This window comes from Balaenoptera ricei, chromosome 14, assembly GCF_028023285.1.
Source record: "Balaenoptera ricei isolate mBalRic1 chromosome 14, mBalRic1.hap2, whole genome shotgun sequence".
NCBI classification, from domain to species: Eukaryota; Metazoa; Chordata; class Mammalia; order Artiodactyla; family Balaenopteridae; genus Balaenoptera; species Balaenoptera ricei.
This window is the reverse complement of record NC_082652.1, coordinates 30533572-30557404: the sequence shown is the minus strand read 5'-3', so window position 1 is coordinate 30557404 and position 23833 is coordinate 30533572. Positions and strand designations below refer to the sequence as shown.

At 45.2% G+C, this 23833-nt stretch overlaps 1 protein-coding gene across 1 annotated transcript in view; it reads left to right on the top strand.

Moving 5' to 3' along the window:
* RAB31 (RAB31, member RAS oncogene family) overlaps window positions 1-18688 on the top strand; it is a 110091-nt gene extending 91403 nt beyond the window's left edge. Inside the window, exons 6-7 of the mRNA XM_059894658.1 lie at window positions 1370-1479; window positions 15341-18688. Coding sequence (XP_059750641.1) covers window positions 1370-1479; window positions 15341-15435 — 205 coding nt within the window. The 3' untranslated portion in view covers window positions 15436-18688. The remainder of the gene's footprint in view (window positions 1-1369; window positions 1480-15340) is intronic.
* Window positions 18689-23833: the final 5145 nt, after the last annotated feature.

Below are 23833 nucleotides of genomic sequence, written 5' to 3'. Positions count from 1 at the left end.
GCATTGGCAGGAGGATTCTTAACCACTGCGCCACCAGGGAAGCCCTTCCCAGTAACTTTATGCATCAATTGAAACCATCGATGAGGCCTATAGAAGAACTGCCCTCCCAGTTTTGATTTTCCCCTGCCCTCTGCCCTTTCCCTGTAGCATCCCCCTAGCCCAGCCCTGCATTCTCTTGCCTGCAGCACTGGAGGAGCTGGCAAACTCTCCCCTGCCTCCCCCTCTAGTCCATTTCGTGCCCCTGTTTCCCTAGGATGTGGAGCTGACCCTGTCGCCGGCCCTCCGTGACCACTAGGTGCCCACCTGCCCGTCCACGATTCCTGCTGGACCCTTTCAGCCCCATCACTGACTTTCTCTGCACTCAGACCCCACGTCCTTCATTGTCAACCCTCCATTGTACCCAAGGCAGTGCTGGGTGCAGAGTTGACTTTCCATGGCACCTGGGATGGGGGAATGAGGGCGCTCCCCACCTGGGGGGCCTTCGTCAGGCTGCTGTATCACAGGCCCTGGTCCATGTTCTCACTGCCGCTTGTGGCCACACTTCAGTGACTTCCTCCAAGGCACCTGCCTGGGTTCCGTTGATCAAATGCATGGCTCTCTACGCCGCTACTCCTGAGCACTTTGCTGTCCACACAGATATGACAGCGTTGTGCCTTAGCGTGTCCGTGGGGGTGTGTGTCTTCGCTCTCAAGTGTAGATTCCAGAAGGCAGGGACTAGGGTTTTCTCTACACCTGAAAGAAAGGCTGGCATACAACAGCACTCACTAAATATTGGTTGAATACATCAATAAACTTCTGGAGAATAGGAACTGTGTCTTTTTAAATGTTTGGATCCACCACAGTATCTTCACATGAGAAGTACATCAATAAATGTCTTTTTTAGATTATTCATCTAAATGTGCCATTGGAGCTGTGAACGTGCTCACTGCCAAACTTTCAGATCATGTCACATATTTTCTCTGATTTATAAAAGGCAATATATGGAAATCCTTAGAAAAGCATGTGTGCATGCATTTGCACATACACAAATTTTTTAAAATATTGAGTCATTATTATGGGAAAAATTTTTGGAATCAACCCTAACTCTGAAAGCTGGCCTTACTCCTAAAGCCTTTTCCTACTGTTCTGGAGTTCTTTCCTTCGGTGGGACCGGGGACAGTAGTTTATCTCCATGGATGCCAGAGACCAGGTTTTAAACTTGAAAAAGCCTCACCCATCCTAGGTTTTCAATACTTGCTGAGCAACCGAGTTATTATTCTGCAGGACCACAAGGGAGCTGTTTGCACGTGAGCTTTTTCTTTGCTCCGTCGGGTTATTTATCCTGTACAAACGAGCATTCATCTGTGTCTGGGTTTGCCCTCTTTTCCAGGGAGGTGCCCTTGAAGGATGCTAAGGAGTACGCAGAGGCCATTGGTGCTGTTGTGGTTGAGACCAGTGCAAAGAATGCAATTAATATCGAAGAGCTCTTTCAAGGAATCAGTAAGTACCTGATTTGTGTTTTCAGCATAGCTTGCATTTAAAAAAAAAAATTAATTAATTTATTTATTTTTATTTTTGGCTGTGTTGGGTCTTCGTTTCTGTGCGAGGGCTTTCTCTAGTTGCGGCAAGCGGGGGCCACTCTTCATCGCGGTGCACGGGCCTCTCACTATCGCGGCCTCTCTTGTTGCGGAGCACAGGCTTCAGACGCGCAGGCTCAGTAGTTGTGGCTCACGGGCCTAGTTGCTCCACGGCATGTGGGATCTTCCCAGACCAGGGCTCGAACCCGTGTCCCCTGCATTGGCAGGCAGATTCTCAACCACTGCGCCACCAGGGAAGCCCCGATAGCTTGCATTTTTATGCTCTGGGAGTCAGAGGATAAAAACCAGGGAGCTCCAGAGGAGAGCATTTCCTCTGTGTGAATTTGTCCGATGCCACAGATGCTAAACCCTGCAGTTCTGCCCTGGTTACTGCGGACCCACACCGTGCATCCTCATTCTCCATCTCCACGAGTCCGTGCTTTCACCTGCCGAGTCTGGGTTTCGTGAATCAAAATGAAGTAATCCTGTTGAAAAATAAAATTTATTTTGATCAAAGAATTATGTATTTTATAGCATTTTATGTTAGTATGTCCAGGGGAGGAGAAAGAAAATAGAGAGTGATAAAGGTATAGAAAACCAAAATCACCCATGAAACTGAATGACTCTGGGCAAACGAAACAAGAGAAGCTTTTAGTCATTTCTTTTGCCTCGTGATCGTCGGCAAGAAGTGGTGTCTCCATCCCATGTGACCTGAAGTTGGGAAGTGGGTGGAGAGTCGGTGTGGAAAACTTTTCCTCATTTCTGATGAGTTTTTTTTTTCTTTAATTGAAGTATAGTTGATTTACAATGTCGTGTTAGTTTCAGGTATACAGCAAAGTCATTCAGTTATACGTGTGTGTGTATATATATATACTTTTTTTCAGATTCTTTTTTCTTACAGGTTATTACAAGATATTGAGCACAGTTCCCTGTGCTATACAGTAGGTCCTTATTGGTTATCTATTTTATATATAGTAGTGTGTATATGTCAATCCCAAACTCCTAATTTATCCCTCCGCTTTCCCCTTTGGTGACCATAAGTTTGTTTTCTATGTCTGTCAGCTGTTTCTGTTTTGTAAATAAATTCATTTGTATTTTTTTTTTTTATACTTCACATGTAAGAAGTGATATCATATGGTATTTGTCATTCTCTGCTTGGCTTACTTCACTCAGCATGATCGTCTCCGGGTCCATCTGATCAGTTACTGATGGAAGCTGATGACTCTTGTCTTTGTCCCCAGTCCTGGGTCGTGTTTGCTTCCCTATCTTTATGTTGGTCTCACGAATAACCTTTATCTGTGGCTGTTCCCCAGATGACGTCCAGCTTGAACCTTCACAGCTTCCTTGGTAACAGCTTTCCATCCTGGGTACCCCCAGAGAGCGACCTGCCGGTGGCTATCTCAGGAAACTGTGTCCTGAGATGCCCTCGGAGCATGTGCCTAGCCAGGTGCAGGGACCCAAAGTCCTGGGGTGCCCGTCTCAGGAAAGGCCAAACCCCAGAACAGTTGGCAGTTGTTCTCAAGAATCTGGGCTGCAGGCAATTCCAGAAGGGAATTCCAGAAGGGAAACTGATGTTTTGGTCTCCATGTGGCCTGCAGTCCCTGTTGGCGAACCTCTCAGAGGCAGAGGGGCCGTGCTTCCCAGGACAGATTTGATTTCCTTTCCGCTGGTTTTGGTTTGTTACTTCAGACTCTGAGAAGCCACAGCAGGGAATATTTTGCTTGTTTCTCTTGGCTTGAAGGAGACTTCACCGCACATGAGGAACTCTGACCTGGGTTACTTCCAGGGCCCAGGAACACGCGAAAGAAGCAGTGGAGCTCTGCAGCCCTGGTCCCACTTGTTCGCTGGGGTCCACATCCACTTCCCTTCCTTCCTCCTTCAGAAGGATTTGTATTCCTGCTGTGGTTTCACCCTCAAAACAATAGTGTTCTCTGAGCTCTCGGGCCTCGGAGGTCGGACGCTCGTGCGCCAGGGCTGTAGGTTTACGTTGGAAACCCCGCATCCTCAGACTCTGGCTCCTTCCCGAAATTGAGCCGTGGGTGCAGGGCTGCGCCATGTGAGTCTGGGTGACATCTAAGAGGGTTTGGCTTGAGCTCATTCCGCTAACCTCGTATTTCTTCAAACTCTGTCTTTTCTGGGGACGTTCAGCTTTTCTGGTACGTCAGGCTAGTTGTACAGCTAGTAAACATTTTGTTTTTATGAATGTATTAGTGGTTTTACTTAATGCAGCAGGAGAGCTCCTGACAACTGTGACATTCACACCCGCCCCTGTGCAGCTCCTGGTATTTTCCAGAACCCTCTCCCCAGCATCCGCTCAGCTCTGTGTACCTGAAATTCACCTTGGGATTTCTGCACGAGCTAGGGGACCTTCCGAGGTTTCTGCAAAGTCATGCTTTCAATATAAAATGACATAAGGACTTCAAGGAAGAAAGCAAGCCTAAGCCCAGGCATTAGTCTCTCAACTCAAAAGCTATTCCTTTGCTCTGTTCAGCCAGTATAAATCCCTTCATGCATATGAGGTCTTTATGGATCAAAGTGATGGGGACTTTGCATAAGGAATTCCTGAGAGCCTGGTGGTCTGCTTCATTTAATAAAAAAAAAGCGTTTTGCTTATAGCACTGGGTAATGGCTTCAAATCATTAATTCGTAGAGAAGCCATTGAATTCTTGTATCTCATCTTCCACGTCAAATAAACAGTTGTTTGTTTCTGTTTCATTAGACTTTGGTTAGAGTTACCTTAGCAAAGAAGCCTGTGGATACCCAGACGGTGGCGAGATCTCCGTCCATATTTATAATGTGGACCCTGGTGCCTCCCTGGCCTCTATTCCTTCAGGTGCATGTCTCCAGAGTGGGATGTTGTCACCCACTTACAGGTTAACTTAAAACACAGTACCCAAAAAAAAAAAAAAAAACCCCACAGTACCAAGTGCATCTAGATACATTACAGCAGACACCTCGTTTATTTTCCTGCCCCCCGTTCCAACTTGTATTACATGTGCTCCTCCCTGAACTCAAAATAGGGCAAGATATTGCTGACACCTGTGCCCCCCAGAGCAGGGTTGCAGAGGCAACATGCCCGGGAGAGAGCAGTCACAGAAGACTATGCAGGAGGCGTGAGGAGAAAAGCCGTTAAAGAGGTGTGCTTAAGCAAAATTGATTCGTACGGACTCAGAGCAAGAGACCAGTGTTTCCCTTTTACGTTCCCAGAAGGCCCGTAAGCCAGAAATGAGACAACTGTGTTTTGGGAACGTAAGTTAATATATTTCATAACTGGAAATTGTCAGCAAAATACTGTTTTCAGACTGAAGCTGCCCTGTGAAGTGTTTGGTGCTGCCCTTTGGGGTGGTCTGTGCACACTCCGTTCTCTGGTGGCCTCCTCCTGGTGCCCTTTTCCACCGCGCACTTTTGGACCCGCTTTACCCAACGGTGTGTGGCTAATGTTCTTTCGTGCATCTCCATTCAGGGCTGTTCTTTTTTTTCAACCGCACCACGTGGCATATGGAATCTTAGTTCCCCAACCAGGGATCAAGCCCACACCCCCTGCATTGGAAATGCAGAGTCTTAACCACTGGACTGCCAGGGAAGTCCCATGGGGTTGTTCTTTTTTTTTTTTCCTGGGTTTTTATACCTTTAGTTTGAACACTAACATTTTCCTCTTTGAGTTAAAACATAGGAAGGATTCTTGGCCAAGAAAATTATTGTCCTTTGAGTTTTTAAATTGGTGTGTGGAAACACAGAGAATACTCGATTGCTGTCCCAAACCTGTATGGTCTTCCCTATGAAACTACTCTGCCCGTCTCAGTCACCTTGAGAGGCAGGTGAGGAGCCCTGACGGCAGCAAAGGCTTCATCTTTGCTCCCTCCTTCGTACATTCGCTCTCTCCCGCCCCACCCTGCATGAGATGCTCCTCCCTTCCTCCCCGCAGATGTTAATTCCCTGGAATCTCCTTCCTTCGTGAAGTCTCATGCATGGCTCTCACCTTTGGTTTGAGGTTACTATGGTCTGCTCCATCACTTTGACACTTGGACATATTCTTTCTCTGAGTGATTCTCCAAGGGTTCCAGGTATGCGTCTCTTCTTCTGGTGAGCTGTAAGTCCTCTGGGAGCTGATCTCATTCTGGCACATTCCCCAGAAAGATGAGGCTAGGAAATAGGAGCGTGCCCAATTGAGGTTTTTGAATCTGGACCTTCCAGCTCATCTCATGCTGTTCCAGGAGATAATATTTCAGTGGATTCACTAGATCAAGTGAAATGTGTCACTTTTCTATGGGTACTTAAGTTGGCTAGCACCAGCCCATTGGACAGGCCTCCTATCTCTCTCTTCTTCTCTGTTTTGTGGGTCAGGGGCCATGCTGGACACCAGGGACAGCCTGGGGAACAAAGCAGACTGACGGTCGAGTGGGGAGACGGGCTGTGGGTACAGTCAAGTGGGTGTGTAATTACACATCATAGTCAAGGCTGAGAAGCAAAAGTACAAGGACCGTGGGGACAGTTACAGGGGGGGACTTTAGATTGGCTGGGGAAGGTCTCCCCAGGGAGATGGTTTTAGGCTAGACCCGAAAAATGAGAAGAGGGCAGAGAGCTCAGGAAGAGCTGTCAGGCCAAGTGGACACGGTGTGTGAGTTCCTGAGGCAGGAAGTGGTGGAGCCTTTAAGGAAGACAAAGGAGGTGGGTGGGCTGCAGGGTGGGAGCTCAGGGACCACACGGGGGGGGGGGTGGAAGGGGGTGTTAGAGACTGAGCCAGATGCTTGCAGGCCTTGTAGTGGGAAGATCCGCCCTGGAAAATGTGTCTGGAGGAGGAGGATGCAGTTGTGGTCCTCTAGGAGAGAGGCCTGGATGAGGAGGAAAAATGTGGATGTGAATTTCAGAAGTCTTTTGGGAGTAGAACCAGGAACATTGGGTAGTGGTCCGAATGGGGAACAAGGAACAGCATGGTCCTGAGATGCACCCCAGGCTGCCTTCCCTGGAAGGAGGAAGGTGAGCACAGGAGCAAGTCCTCTGAGGCTGGATTTGCTAGGAGCCTGGCAGACGGGATTCTGGAGCATGGGGAACACAAGGTTTGCTTTGTGGATTTCAGTTATTCAACTCAAATACCCAACCCTTTAAAAAGAATCTCTCCCTGAGGGCAAAAAGACTTGGGGCTGCAGGCTCAACAGAAACATGTCTGGATTGGGGCAGGACCTAGGCCAGACAGACAGCTGTGCTTCTGCTCAGTTAACTTGAATACTGACTAGAGAACACAGGCTTTGTCCTGAACATCACATCTGGAGATGAAACTAGGCTTTTGTTTGTTGTTAATTTGAGAACAAGGTGAGAAATATTTGTTTTTTTTTTTAAAGTGAATGTAATTAGAGGTACAAGCGTATGAGTTTGGAAAAATTAGAATAAGGTGTTAACATGAAAGACAGGAAGTTAAGGCTTATGGGCAGTAATCGTGTCTTGTCTGCAGTCATTTGTTGCACAGAGTGTTAGCTATTTTAAGTCCACTGGATTTTGAAATTCTCTAGGTGGACACTTTTGGTTTGGAGCAGATTAAAGAAATTTTAAAACAAAACAAAACATTTGCACATTTTATAATAGTACAGCAAACTGTCAAATGAAGGTAAGTTTAGTCTTTGTGGGACAAGGAAAGGACAAGGACAAAGCCTGTCCACTTTCTTAACCCCTCAAAAGTTAATTTACCAAATGCAGTGATAGGAGACCTCTGCAAAAGAATGTAGTTTCAGAATGTGGGTAAGTTGGGTCTCAGAAGCCCTAAACGTGCATATCTTTTATCCCAGTGATTCTAAAGAAGAAATTGACCAGGCGTGCAAAATGTAGTAATGATGTTTCACATAGAGCAAATCGTCATTCTGCGCCATTGTTGCAATTGCTTAAATATATATTAGCTCATTAATGCACCGTTTATCTTATGAAATAGGCACTATTATCATCCCTATTTTACATCTGAGGAAGTTGAGGCATGGAGAGGTCTGTGACTTGCCCCAGGTCACAGAGTGTCAGGTCACAGAGGGTCAGGCAGCAGGGCTCCAGAACCCAGGCTCTCCACTGCGAGTCTGTGTCACTTCTCATTGCAGATGGCAGTTTATGGTAACATTATTCATGATGGTGAAAAACAGGAAATGACTTAACTGTCCAAAACTTGGGAAATAATTTTTTAAAAATCATGGGACACCAGTATAAACTAGTGATTAAAAATGAGTTTGTAAATCTGTCTTTAGTGACATAAAAAGATAAATTGTTGAGTGTGAAACCAAAGTTATAGAGCAGTTTGTATAATATCCTGATTTTATAAAATATGAACCATATAATATATAATAGTAAATATATTCTTCTGGGCAAAGATTGGGAAGATACACACACATTAAAATGTTAACAGTGGTTGTTTCATGGCGGTGAGATTGCAGGGAACTTAACAAAAGACTTTATTACAGGAAAATTTAAACATATACACCAGTAAACTGAATAACATAATGAACCATCATGTACAGTCGTCACCTGGTGTCCTTGGAGGATTGCTTAGGACCCCAGCGAGGATGCTCAAGTCCCTTATATAAAAGGGTGTAGTATTTGTATATAACCAAGCACATCCTGCCATATACTTTAAATAATCTCTAATTACAAATAATACCTAAGACAATGTCAGTGCTATGCAAATAGTTGTAAATACAATGTAAATGCTATTCAAATAGTTGCCAATGTGGCAAATGCAACTTTTACTTTTTGGAACTTTCTGGAATTTTTTTTTCCTCGAATATTTTCAGTCTGCGGTAAGTTGAATCTGCGGATACAGAACCTGCGGATATAGAGGGCAGACTGTACTCATAACCAAGCTGGTTTCATCCCTACCCCCCACTCCCCCCGACCCTCCGCCTGTATTATTTCGAAGGGAATTCCAGACGTCATTTCATCTGTAAATATTTTCAGCATGTAACTTTTTTTTTACATAAAACGATGACATGCTCACATTAATAATCATAATGCTATAATCATATTAATATCATCAAACAGCCAGTGTTCAGATTTTCAATAGTTCATAATTATCATAAATGGTTTCTTTGTTTGCATTTTATAGTTTGTTTGGATCAGGATGCAAATAAGCCCCACACACAGTGGATAAAATTGATAAAATTAGCTGGTGTGTCTTTTAAGCCCCTCCTTAGCCGTAGGTTCCCTCCTTGCAATTTCTTTATGCGAGCAATTAGGTCAGTTGTCCTGATCCGAGTTTAACACACAGTGGATTTTGCTGAGTTCCATTTTAGTACTGAGTGGTATTCCATAATGTGAGTAAAAATTTGTTAATCCATTCACCTAAACATTTGGGTTGTTTTCAGGTTTTGGCAATTAATTACAGGCAAGGCTGCGATGAGCTTTCATGTACAAGTCTGTGTGGGTAAATACCTAGAAGTGGCGCAACTGGCTTATCTCACAGGTAATGGTTCACACTCTAAGGGTCCCCCAGACTGTGTTCCAAAGCAGTTTTAGCATTTTACATTCCCACCACTAATACAGGAGAGCTCCAGTAGCTCCAGCTCCTTGCCAGCATGTGGAATGATCAGTTGATAAAATTTCAGTCATTCGAATGGGAATATAGTGGTCTCTCCTTGTGGTTTTGACGTCCATCTTCCTAACGACAGATAATGTTGAGTGCCTTTTCATGTGCTTATTCGCAATCCTTGTGTCTTCTTTGGGGAAGTGTCTGTTCAACTTTTGCCCGTTTTGTATTGAGTTGTTTTCTTATTATTGGGTTCTAAAGATTATTTATATAGTTTGGATACATGCTCTTTATCAGATAATTGTCTTTCAAATATTTTCTCCCAGGCTGTGGCTTGCATTTTCACTTTCTTGACAATGTCTTTGGAAGGGCAGAAGTTTTTCATTTTGATGAAGTCTAGCTTATTAGATTTGTTCTTTGTGGCTTGTGGTTTTTGGGGGTTTTTTTGCATCTTATAATTTTTAAATGTTAAACTAAAAAATTAAAAGGAATATATCCACACGATGGAATATTTTCCAGTGATAAGAGGAAATGAGCTATCAGGCCATGAAAAGACACGGGAGAATGTTAAATGCATATTTACTAAGTGAAAGAAGCCAGTCTGAAAAGGCTACATAGTGTATGATTCCAACTATATGACACTCTGGAAAAGGCACAACTATGGGGACAGTAAAACGATCAGTGGTTGCCAGGGGCTAGGGGCGGGAAGGGGGGAGGGATGAATAGGTGGAGCTCGGGGGCTTTTCTGGCAGTGAAACTATTCTGTGTGATACTGTGATGGTGGCCACATGTCATTATACATTTCTCAAAACCCACAGAATGTACAGCACTAAGAGTGAGCCCTCATGGAAACCATGGACTTCACTTAATGACCAGTAATGGCTCATCAATTGTAATAAATGTTCCACCCTCCTGCAAGACGTTAAAATAGAGGAGATTGGGGGTTAGGAGGAGGAGTGTATGGGAACTCTCTGAACTTGATGCTCAATTTTTTCTGTAAACCTCAAGCTACCTCCCTTCCCCAAAATATAGTCTATTAATTAAAAAAATAAATAAAAGGAAACGATGCCTTTGAATGGTAAGGAAGCCTAATGATTTTAGAGTAACTTAAGCCCCTCCGTGCTGAAGACGTTTGGCATTTTGGGCTAACGGCCAGTGGTGATCTGCCCCCTCCCTTCCTTCTCTGCTGGGGCATCACCGTTCCCGCGGCTCCTAGACTTGAACTTCAGTTTTCCTCCCCTGTCTCTTCACCCTCCCACATCCAATCAATTGTCACGTCTGCCAGGTGTCTTCCTACGGTTCTCCTTCCAACCCTGTTTTCTACGTCTCTCCGCTGCACCCAAATTAAGGCTCTCATTATCCCTGACCTGGATTTTCTGCCAGCCTCCGGCTGAATCCACTTCCTGAATCCTAAGCTGGTCCTGCACAGAATGTTAGCATCTTCCGAGGTCTAGACTCTAATGTTCCAAGTCATCTCATAATCCCAATATTGTCTTCTTTACGACAGCAAAAGGACGGTTCAACGGATGACCTCGAGTGTCATGCATGTGTCGCCTGCCCCATTCTGTATTTCTAGGGCAGGGTCCCATGATTGTGAGCACCGCAGTGGGCCATAGAGACCCCCCCCCCCCAAATGGAGAGGCTTGGAAGTCATGCTCAAGGGCAAAGACTGCCAAGTCCTACTAACTTGGTCTCTGGATGATTCAGAAAATCAGGATCAAGAAATGGAAGTGACAGGGCAAGTACCAGCACCTCTAACACCAACCAAACAAAGCTGAGCCTCATAAATCCTGGGACTGGGATAAGAGAGAAGAATGCAAACAGCGACTTGTCAGGGAGGACTCCAGGCCGGTGCAGAAAGCGGCCGGTCGCCACACAGGGCGAGGAGACAGCTGCAGCTGAGCCTGCTGTTTTATTTTTGTTGTGTGTAAAAGCATTACAGCCCCAGTCCAGAGCCGTGATACAGTTGATAGGCTTGGAGTTTGTTTTCTCACATATTGAATTCTTGAGGAATCATTTATTAAACCTGCTTTTTCTCTGGGCTATCAACTTTCAGGAAAACGGAACTCAAAAAAAAAAAAGTCTTTTAACTTTTCCCAAGCAGAATCTTACACAATCCAAACCTTATTAAAATAAACACCCTGCCGTAGGATTTATACTCCAGAACGACCTGTTTGGAGGTTGTGTACTCAGAGGACATTTTGTAAGAGCAGAAACATGCAGTGATGTTTCTTTCAGATGTTTGCGTGTATATTTTTGTCCTATTCTGTGCCCATGTAATTAATACTGATTCAACAGTGTTCCAAGGTGATCACCTTGGTACCAAACGCTATGGCATTATCCGGAACTATGCTATTGTGTAAGTGCATTTAAGCTTTGAATAAGTTCCAAATAACTCAGACCACAAGATCCGAGTTCTTGGGGTGTTTTCACAGCGCTGGTGGCTTCCTGCACTTTTTAAGGTGCTTGCGTCGTTGCTAGGGCCCGGCTTTCCTTTCTCTGCCTGAAAATGGAAGCACTTCCTTTCTTCTTACTGTTTGAAGCTGGAACATGTGGGCCCCTCCTGGGCTGAGTGTTTAGGAGAAGAGCAGGATGGGCCCCATCCTAGTAACTGAACCCTAAGCATCCACTGCGGGGAGGGGGAGGCAGGGGTTGATACGTAGCTGCATCCAGAGCCTGGGATGCTGGGGACCCGCCCATTGTCCTGGGTTCCTGGCACATTAGCCACAGCGTCTGTGATGCATGGTGGTTGTCAGGCTACTTCCCGTGTTCTTCTTGTAGGTGAGGAAAGGCCATCTTGGAGAGAGCAGATAGCATGTCTGAATTCACTCATCTGGAACACTCTCACTCAGATCTCAAAACTCTTTCCACCAGATGAGAAACACAAAGTCTAAGGAAACTGCAGTAATTCTTTTTTTTTTTTTTTAAGGAGTTACTGAAGAAACTTTATTCACAGAACAAGTGTGAAAATGTCTTTTTATTGGTATTAAAAGGGAATTTTAAGGCTGTAATACCAGCTCTTTATTCCTTAAAGGGAAGCAGTTACTATAATGATGTACTTGGAGCCACACGGCTAGTTAGTACCTTCCCTCTTCATTGGGGAACCATGAAATCTCTTATGTTCCCCCAGGAGGGCAGTTTTCAGTGAGAAATTGCTACATTTGTAAAGAACATTTTCCAATTGACCATGATGAAAAGATTTTATCCACATCTACATGATGATGACAAAATTGGACATGACTAAAAGGTTTGGGCAGCCCAATTCTCAGAAACAAAACCTAGAAACAAATGTCATGATACCCATAAAAATGCCTTGATGTGTCACAGGACACCAATCTAAGCCTTTAATTCACATTCCAGTGCAGATGGCCTCAAAGGTGTTTTGGATCAGCGGTTTTTTATTTTTTTATTTTTATTTTTTTTTTTTAGCAGAACAGCCCTTTTCTCAAAATTTTACGTGGAACCCAAATATGTAAACAAACTGCAGTAATTCTGTCTCGGAGAAATATTTCGTTCTATTCAGTGAGATTTGGGATGTTCTGAAGATAAACAGAACCTGGCTCCTCTCAGAAGCTGGGTTCGACACTGATTCAGAAATGTTGCTCACAGTTTAAAACAAATAAGAGGGGCGTCTCCTTGAGGGGCTGCCTCGGGTGTTACCTCATCTTGCTCCCAGACCTTGTCCCACTGACCATCTGCTGAGGAGAGAAGTGAGGGGCAGGGAAGAGGAGGAGGAATGGGGGCAAAGGAGGGTGCTGATGGGATGGGATGGGATGGGCCACTCCGGCATTGCCCTTTCTAGCTCTTCACTCCACTTTTGTGACTTTAATCTTCTGGATGAGCTTTTTCTATATTTGAGGTACTTCTCCTAGGAAAAAACTTATGAAACTTTATGACACTTGGCGTGTGGAATCGGTCACATATAGGAGGGCTTACCGCTTAATGCTATTTTGCTAACGTTAGAGTTAACAACTTAAGAATACCATGAGGTTGATGTGAGTGTAAGATACTGATCTTGATGTAGTCAAAACTGATCGGTAAACAGTACTTGACTAGTTAACTAGGGCAGCGGCATGCACCGGTCAGAATTATAATTTTGTCCCAAAATATTTCAGATGCAAAAGCCCCTATTACAGCTCCTAACACTCTCGGGAGGCACCCGAAGTGTTAATTTAAACAACTTAAGTAATTGTATGTGGAACCTAAAATATGACACAAATGAACTTGTCTATGAAAAAGAAACAGACTCACAGACGGAGAGAACAGACTTGTGGTTGCCAAGGGGTGGCGGGGGAGGGAGGGGGAAGGACTGGGAGTTTGGGGTTAGCAGAGGCAAACTATTATATATAGGATGGATAGACAACAAGGTCCTACTGTATAGCACAGGGACCTATATTCAATATCCTGCAATAAACCATAATGGAAAGGAATATGAAAAAGAATGTGTATATATGTATGTATAACTGAATCACTTTGCTGTACAGCAGAAGTTAGCACAAGATTGTAAATCAACTATACTTCAAATAAATAAATAAATAAATAACTTCAGTAATGCTGTAACTTGACACCACCATCCCTCCAAAACACATCACTTTCTCTGGAGGGGTATGGAACACTTGACCGTGAAGATCTGACCTAAATATATCAGAGTATTGGTAGTCACTGGGAACTTTTCCCCTCTGTTTATCACTTAAGATTGACAAAGTAGGAGAGGCATTTTGTTTCCTTCCCTTTTCTTATGACTAATAAAACAGACACAGCTTGTCCAGAAAAGGAAAGTACATACTTGCTTCTGGATTAGGACAGAACTGTTTGGAGAATGGCCTGCGGAAGCTTTGTACAGCTTTGTGGAGGACACAAATTGGCAGAAGCAGTAGCTGCAGAAATCACTCCAGCCTTCATGTCTGCCCCGTAAGCGGATAAGAGCTCTACCACGAATTTTGAATTTTGGGTAATTGCCAATCTTTATGCTTGAGCTTTGACGAGTGGCCATACCATCCGATCTACACAACGCATTAATACCTGTGAAATTGACGATTTCCACCCTTGTGAAAATGCACCTCTTCCAGGGCGTTTTGACTCTCTTTATGGTCCTTAGGGCGTCCACTTGCATGGAAGGGCTTTGTCTTGGAACTAATTTCCCTTCCATCTCTAATTACTGGTTACCTAGTAACTGATACCCTAATTAGCTGATTTTTTTAAAATCCCTGTTGTAGAGCTCCTGTTTCATGCCTTTTCCATGGGGGTTAGAAAAGTAGCATCAAGAGCTATCGTGGTAGAGTGGGAGGGACACAGGCTTTGGGATCCATCAGAAAGTCAAGATGTAGGTTATAATCAGAGAGCCACCTGTGCCCCTTGGTATTGACCTTCAGGTGTAACCTAAGTTCTCCAGTTAATAGTAAAATGGTGATCATAACAGTCATTTCACAGCTTCACATGACCCAGTGAAGACGTGCCTGTGAAAATCTTTTAACTGTGAGGTTCTACACAAATATTTGTTATTTCCATATTCCATTGCCTTTTTAGAAGACAGCTTTATTGAGACAAAACTCACATACTATACGTTTCACCAAAATGTACAATTCAGTGTTTTTTATGTGCACCCATCAGCACAGTTTTAGAATTTATCATCTCCAAAACAAAAAAAAAAACCCACAAAAAACAAAACACATACTCTTTAACTACGACCACCCTATTCCCCTCCACTGCCTGTTTAATTTTTACTTTGGATTTGTTAACAGAGACTCTCAGCTAATTCTTTAAATTAAAATAAGATTACTTGTGAATGACACTTACGATACTGTTTCCCGTGAAGAATGTCTCCAAAGGCTTTCCAGTTAATGCTCTAAGTGCGCTGGCAGGATGAGGCACGGGAGCTCAGTGTTTGTAAATACGTGATGTTAGTGGGACCATCACAATTCCCAAGCCAGGTCTGTTTGTAGAAGCACAAAGATGAGGCCTCACAGGGAGCTGAGAAGGGGCTCATTCCGCTGGTGGATGCGGGGGAAGGCTGGGAGGAGCCAGTGGCCGCTGTTTGTGCAGAGAAGAGGGATGCCGGCTCTGGAGCAGGGCTTCCACCTCCAGGGAAATACTTATTATCAGAAAGCTGCTTTTACTTTTCCTTAACTTTCTACGCTTGAGCTTGACTTCATACAGCTGAGGGAGAGGGGGAAAGAGCTAGTACCACAGCCCCTCTGCCTCATGTGCGACCCGCACGTGACTGGAGACGTGGAAGCAGGGTGGGGTTGGCTGGAAACAGGAACTCAACCTTGGCCTCCGTTCCTTCCAGGTCGCCAGATCCCACCATTGGACCCCCATGAAAACGGAAACAACGGAACAATCAAACTGAAGCCAACCTCGCAGGCCGGCCGGCGGTGCTGCTGACCTGGGACTGGGGTCCCCTGTGCTTGAAGAGGCCGGAGCTCCCCTCCCCGTGTGCTGCTGCGGGGGCCTCCCACCCTTGGTGGCCTGGCCCCTGGCTCAGAGGGAGGTGAGACCCGCAGGGAACGGGGCAGGGAACATCCCTGGAAAAGGATTCTACAAAACTCTGGGAAAAACCACCACACTGCCAGAAAAGGGCCTTTGGTGCGTGAAATTCACTCAGAGGGAATGGATTTTAGATATTAATTATAGTTGAGTTTTTTTGTTAAAAGCCTCAAAATATTCTTAAATTTGTACAAAAGTCTTACTGGCTTATGTGTGTGAGATTCTAAACTGGTGTTCCACTCTGATTTCCTATGTTTCTAACCAAATTTCAGGAACTTCTTCAGTGCCATTGCCTTAATTACTCAACCAACCTCCACTGAAAGGTTCATGGAATTTCCCTTTCAGTGGAGTGTAATTGGACCATCTGCTGTAGACTTGCACTGTTATGAAAGTGGAGAAAGATGTATTAGGAACTATTATCTACATCTGTGACTTTTACTTGATGACCATTTTTCTAAGTTTTGGTCATATAAACCAACCAACCAAATCTGACTACAATATATCATGTCATTCTGGGATTTGGAGGCCTGGTTTAGAAGTCATTGGAGTCACTACTGTGTAAACTGTGACAAACGCAGGGTATAAATATTATTCCAGAGACCACCTGGTTTGCATCACCTCCACAGTAATAAATTCCCACTCTCTTAGGGAAGTTTCACACAGAGTATTATTTTACTAAGAGAGTTTGTCATAGTGTCATATCCGTGGAACAAATTACCTGGAGGATGTTTGAATCTAAATTGTAGGGCAAACTTCTAATAATATCAATGAATAATAGGTTACAGGAAAGCCAGCCAGAGGAAGTACCAGCACATTAAGATTCTAGACCCCCCAAAACTGCAAAATCAGAGAAAGTCTTTAAGAAGATGCCAAGCTTTGGGGGTGTGGGTATTAAGGCTAACCAGAGGGCCAACCCTGGAATGCCAGTTGGCTGAGAACAAACTTCAGTGAACCCTCCCTTTTCAGATTTCCTGTCTGCTCAATTAATTAAAGATGTCTGAATCCAATGAAAGGAGAAGGAAACAAGGCATGGAAAGGAGGCAAAGCTATCCCCATTGAAAATTCAAATCCTGTTTCCATTCTAACTTTCATAAAAACCTGGGATCAAGAAGCTGTTGGTTTCCTATGAGGGCTCATGTCGGGAGGTGATTCTTGGAGGATATTCAGATTGGTGCCTTTTTGGGGGGTGAGATGTGGTTGATCACGCAGTATGGCATCAGGGCCAGCTGGTACCTTCAAGGCTCAGCAAACATTAATTGAAAACCTACAATGTAAAAATCAGGGAAGAGATCATAACCTGAGTAAAAACCTCGAACTTTCAGTAACCGTGCTTGAGTCCTGCCATGCTCTGCCCCTGAGCCCTGGATGGGCGGGGACGCTGAGTCTGCCATCCAAAAAAGCGAGAGTCCTTGAGAGACCAGGGCCCAGTTCACACTTCTTCATGTGGACTGCAATCAAGAAAACAGGTCGAAATCTCAGATTTAGGTTTTTTAAACTCGAGAATGTGTTGTCAGTTTGATGTTCTTACCGCTTCATCCAGCTTGCAAGAGTAACTTGACAATCTTAGGACGTGAACGCTGGAAACACTTATTTTTGGTTCAAGAGTGCCTCTTACCTCTCCCAGACGGGTTCCTCAAAAACTGTTAGCAATTGGCACGTGGATACCTTGGCAGGGCCTTTGCAGGGATTTTTAGGGTTTTCTTCACCTTGTCACTATTATGGGCTACCGTGATTCTGCTTGCAGGCCAAGCGATTATCTTGCCTCTTTCCAAAGTTAAAAAAAATGTGGGTTGCAAATTCAAATGACCTAATTCCAGGTGTAATGTAGGCTTATTTTGGAATCTTTCATCATCCATCTGTCCCTGAGGACCTGGGCTTATCTCTAGACAAGGTTGCCTAGCTAAGGAGTTACACAGCCCAGCAAGTCTTCAGTGCTCGCATCTTGCATAAAACAGCCGGTCTTAACCAGCAAGCTACCCACCCATGAGCCCATGACTTGATTTCAGAAGCCCACGAGGGTGGGAACCACTCTTTTGCCTTCCTGTATGGCCTTAACTATTCAAGCCGTCAGGCGACAATGTGTCTATAGTCAGTCCTTGGAGCAATTGGTAGAAAGAGTAGATGGCACTTGGGCACACACACATTCACAGGAACACGGCGTCTTCCCTGAAGATAGGTGCTCGAGCCTTGTCCACAAGGAGGCTTTCTGATCTTCCTTTATTTTGCCTTGAGATTACTTTCTGGCTGTTCTAATCTTTGAACTATAACCACGTAATATCATGTAAAGGCCTGGAAATTACTGTTGCTCCAAAATGTCAAGCAGCATCCTTTGCCCAATTTCCCCAAATGTGCTCTTTTCCTCTGTTTTCCTTCCTCTCCTGTGCGGTACATGTGTGTATATGTGTAAATATGATTTCATATTTGTTATGCCGACATGTGATCCATTTCACTGGCTGAGTCTGGCTCGTGACTCTGTGTCATGTAATGCAGGCATGGGCTCTCAGAGGGATTATTTCCCGGTGGGAATCTCTAAAATGGCAGTGGGGTCATGCAAACATTTTACGTACGCACATAATTGACCTGCCATTTTCATAGTGGAAAGTGGTACATCAGGGCGCTAAAGATGACTTCCCTTGCAAACCATAGAGGGCTGAAAACCTAAAGCCAGCCTTTAGCCAAGCAAAGGGCTGGGACCCACCGAGGACCGAGGGAGGCTTGGGTGACCAAAGTATGCCCCCTGAGATCAAGGAGCGTGGCTTGTGATGGCTGAAACTGGCTCCCCTCAGGGGCCCTGCTTCTCCCTGCTCTGCCACGCTCATTGCAACTTGAAGAAAGAGTGGGCTCATAAATAAAAGGACTCCAAGCCTCATTCAGACCTATTAGGTTCTGGTTTAACCATCATTGCTGAAACCAGACCCAGTGATCCATTGTCACCGCTCAGTTGTGTAAACTGCTCCCTTTCTCGTGTTTTTGTAAAGAGCTTCTGTCTGGGCTGGACCCAGTTCTCATGTATAGAAGACGCCGCTGCAGACATTAGGACCTTTCCACCTTATATTCTGTAATAAAGCATTGCCCTCCACATCGCCCAATTGTATCTGTTATTTTTGGTTTAACACACACTGATTCATACTAATAAATATTTTAAGTTTTACCAAGTTTGTCTTTTTCTTATTATAATGTTCGGTTGAATAATTTTTTTAAGTAACTTGCTGGCTGTGGGAGGGTTTGGAAGATCAATCTCTCTAAGCTTCAGTTTCCTCACATATAAAATGCAGAAAATAATTCATATGCACATATCCACAATTCTGGAATCCCAAAAGCTTTGGAAGGGACTTTTTCTTAAGTTTGATACGGACTCATTTGGCCATAAAACCAGACCTGAACTGATGTGATGCTATTTATAGCTACTTATCCAACCAGGCGGGGATGAGGGGGGAATGTCTGCACATTCGGTTGCAGAATTCCTGCTGTTTGCTTGTAGGATTCGATTCCTGACTCTGCTGCATGTTCTGTAATAGATGCACCATATTACTGTTATAAAATCCAAACAAAATTCTGAATTCTGAAAACATCTGCCCCCAAGGTGTCATACAAGGTATGATATCCACCATATAAAGCTGTAGCATCTACCCTGCAGGTGTCCTCAGGATTCAAGGAGAACATGCGTGTGAAGAGGGCTGCCCATGGGGGCTCTGGGCAGCCAGCAGGGCCCTGTGTACACAAACGTCGACACCCTCAGTGCCTCCTGAGTGGGCTTTATGGGTTTCACTCGACAGAAAGCACCTCTTCTGGTCCCGGCACGGAGCAGGTGCTCGTAAACGAGAGCAAACACGAGTTTAGCGACCTGCTTTGCTCCAGCTACTGTCCCAGGTGTTTTACATCATATGACCTCATTCTATTTTCACAACCCCCTTTATCAGGCAGATACTATTATTCTCTCCATCCTACAGATGAGGAAACCGAGGCCCGGGAGGTTAGTAAGTCGCCTACGACCATAGACTGGTAAGAGAGGCAGAAGTCAAATGCTAGCTTCTGTTATCTTCTCCTGTCTTTTTTAATTAAAAAATTTAACTTTTTTTTGTTAATAAACTTTTTTTTTTTTTTTTTTTTGGCTGTGTCGGGTCTTCATTGCTGCACGCAGGCTTTCTCTAGTTGCAGTGAGCGGGGGCTACTCTTCGTTGAGGTGCGCGGGCTTCTCATTGTGGTGGCTTCTCTTGTTGTGGAGCATGGGCTCTAGGCGCACGGGCTTCAGTAGTTGTGGCACGCGGGCTCACTACTTGTGGCTCGCGGGCTCTAGAGCACAGGCTCAGTAGTTGTGGCACGCGGGCTTAGTTGCTCTGTGGCATGTGGGATCTTCCCGGACCAGGGCTCGAACCTATGTCCCCTGCATTGGCAGGCGGATTTTTAACCACTGTGCCACCAGGGAAGTCCCAAATTTAACTTTTTAAATTAAAGTATAATTAACACATAACAGTTTCAAATGTACAATAATGACTCCATATTTGTATATCTTGGGAAATGATCACCCACAATAAGTCTAGTTAACATCTGTCACCTCACATAGTTACAATTTTTTTTTCTTGTGCTGAGAACTTTTAAGATCTACTGTCTTAGCAACGTTCAAATACGCAACATGGTGTTATTAATTATTGTCACCACACTGTCCGTTCTATCCCCAGGACTCATATATCTTCTAATTGGAAGTTTGTACCTTTGATGACTTTCTATTTTCCCCTTTCTTTACTCTCATTATAAGGACTGTAAAAATAAAAGAATGAAGGAAAGGAAATCCACATTCACTGAATGCTTCCCATGAGCTAAAGCCTTTCAAACTGTATCTCATTTTATCCACAACATGAATCTGAGAAGGAGGCATGATTGTTCTCATTTGTGCAGGAGGAGCACAGAGGGTTCAACTGGCCTTCTGAGGTCTACTTAGTTGGGGAGCAGGACAGCCCCCCACCATGCTGAGGCCAGGCTACCACTCTTGCATCTCAGGAGGAGGTGCTGGCCGGGGGTCCAAGGGTTAAGCAGCTCAGGCTGGCAGAGCTGAATCACGATTAACGAGATTTCACTCAACTATTACCTGATCCCAACTGCGGGTGTGCTGACCCCCCACCCACTGCTCAGACTGCTTAATGTATCTTTTCCTTGTCCCTGACTTTGACATTGACCCCATCACTCAGCCGGGACTCAAGTTCTTCACTGGCTTTTTGAAATGGCTTCTGGATCAGCGTCTGACTTTACAGGGCCCGAGGCATTGAATTCCTTCAGAGAACCCAGTCCCCAAACCCTGTCCCCAAGTGGGCCCCGATGACCCAAGGGTGGCTAGTGTTCTCTGCTTGCCTTTACCTTGAGTTTTCTCCGGATTTGTACCTATTCTCTCCTTTTTTGCTCCTTCAGAAAAGGATTCCAACTCACTTATAAAGCATGTCCCAAGCTTTTTTTTTTTTTGCTTCCATCTTAAAATTCCCTCTGCACTGTTTTCTCCTCTTGTTCACTTACACATATGCATAAATTGTCTCTAGGTTTGATAAACTACGGTCCATCTCCTTTTCCCCATCAAGCTACCCTCTCTTTCCTTCACACTAATTGAATTCTTAAAGGAGAACCGTGACCTTCTATTCACTCCTCACCTGAATTTAGGTACCTAATTGCCCCACCACTGCCCTCTTTCTTCTCACTCCCCCCACTTCCCCAAGGGCACCCAAGGCTGTTGATTTACCTCCTGATGCTCCTTCTCTGGCCTCTGGCCTGGGCTCCAAGGCTCCATTGGCGCCTCCCCCTTTACACATACTTGCTCAAATGCAGGTGCTTCCTGCAAATCCATGCTCCTAACCCTCCTCCATTGATACCCCTTCCTAATGATCCCTGCAATCTTAGGATTTCAACTATCGCCTCTGGGTGTTTGTCTTCCACATGCTGGTCTGGCCTGACTTTTCTCCGGAGATCAGACCTTGATTTCCAGCTGCCAGGTGGGTGTCCTGCCTCGGGTACAACGCCCCTCTGGGCATGCACGCCCCGTTCCCCTGTTACCTGTGTGTCTCGTGCACTGCTTTCTCCCAACTGCCCAGGCTCCGCATTTGAGATTCAATTTCAGCTCCTCTCAAGCATTTACCAAACAATGTAAATTCTATGTCTGGAATTTCTCCAACCCTGAACACTCTTTCCACTGTCCCAGTTGAGGCTTTCAATATGTTCTCTCTCAACTATGCGATCGTTTCTTAACAGATCTCTTTGAATTCTGTCTTTGGCCCTCAAATCTATGGTTGAATAAATGCTAACAGTGAATCTGCTAAAGTCAGATCAATAAATGCTAACAGTGAATCTGCATATCAGATCATGTTTCCTCAAAACTTTCTGGGACACCCATTGCAAATTAAATAAAATTCCAGCTCTGTCACCTGTGGTGACAAATCTCCCTCACCTGGGCCCAGGCTTCTTCTCTGCCACCACTGGCTGGGGCCCCTCCTCCTGACCACCTGCCCTGCGTGGTTGCTATCCTCCAAAAGGAGGTCGCAGCCCCCCTGGCAGGCCAGTTCTGCGGCATTGTTCCTATTTCTGGGAATCATTCCTGGACACCTCGCCCAAAAGCAGCCTTTCCAGCTATTTTCTGATTAGACAAATCTTTCTATGCCTAAAATAGCTGATTGTTTCCCTGACAGAACCACAACTGACATAAGGGTTCATGAGCAATTTGGGGATGAGCTTGTGCTGAAGGTAAAAAAATACGTTTTATGACAAGTTGAGTGAAAATTATTCAGCAGCATCAATATTTCAAGTTGCCTGGAACCCATCTGAATTTCAGAATGAAGAGTAGAAATAATTGGAAAAACTCTGCCGAACCTAAAACACAACTCAGGTCCCCAAGTATGAATGTCACGGGGTCACAGATTTCCTCATTTTTATTAAGGTGTGCAGATATAATGAGACTTTAAAATTTTCCTACAAGGCGTCTACTCTTCCCCATGAGCTTGATCTCAAAGGGATTTTGAGAGGGATGGTGAGGAGCAGGGGCATGGAATTCAGTCTGCCCATTTGTGGAATTTCAGTCTAAGGAACATGGTTTTATTCTGGTGGCAGCTCAGTCTTCCTGATTCCTGCCCTCTCCATAATATGTGGGTGCACAAGGCTGTGTGGATGAGCTGTCCCCGGGCCCTCTACCTCTTGCCGAGTCCCCACGTGAAGTGGCTGGTCTGGCCTGGTCCCTGAACTGGGAACTGCTAAGGACGGTGGATCCTTTCTAGGGCTGGGGCCCCGTGCTGTCACCCACTGTTCAAGCCTGTGCCTCTGTTCCTTGCTTCTGGCCACAGATCCACCTCCACTGTGGCTTCTTTGTTCCTCTTTGAGCTTCTACTGGTTCTCTGGTCTTAGAACACTCACGGCCCCCCTCGGGGTGTGAGGACTTCCTGATCCCTGGCCCAAGAATCTGCCTGTGACCCGTGCTGCCATGTGGATGTGGAGTCCACATGGATGTGGGCCCTCCCTGGTCTTCCAGATGGAGCAGGAGGCAAGTCCTCCTCTGCTTCCAGCTTTCCTCTGAACACATCTAATCTGTGTCCGTGCTGAGGTTTCTACCTGGAGAGGGGACACAGGTACTGTTCTCTTGGCTCTTGGTCTCCATGGACGGGGGCGATATTTTCACTTCTGCCTCTTCTCAGTCAGGGAACCCCTCTGTGTCGTAATCTCCCTTCCCAATGTCCAAACCGGACGTCTGACCAGCACACAGGACTTTGCAGAAGAGGGTAACATGGTTAAGAGGATGTTGATGGTTACGGTGGGTGAGTCATAAAGAGAAAGCAGGAGCTGGGGATCCTAGAGGGAGAGGGTAGGAGAGGTGGTCTCAAGTTACCCACCCTGGCCAGGGCATCCGGCAAGCAGCCCAGCCCAGCCCAGTGTTCCCAGTGTGAGCTCGGAACCTGCCCCCCATGAGCTCTGAGACCTTGAGTGGGTCACATAACTTCTCTAAGACTCAGTTTTCTCACTTGTAAAGTGGGGATCATAATGGGACTTACCTCACTCAGTGGTGTGTTGTGTTGTAGGAAATAATGGCTGTGAATTCATTCCAGGCACTGGGCACAGCCTCACTCACAGAGCAGCCCCAAAACCCAGGCTGTCATGAAACTGTCAAGGAGGACCCTTGTGAGAACAAAGAGGGCAAACCAGCTGTGAGCACCGCCCGAATACAAGTTGTTACTCCTTGTATGACGTTCAGTTGGAAAAGGTTGCAGGGGATGGCCTCGCTGGCACTATGAGACATCTGTGAAGTAGGGGTGGGTTGCGACAAGGACCGGAA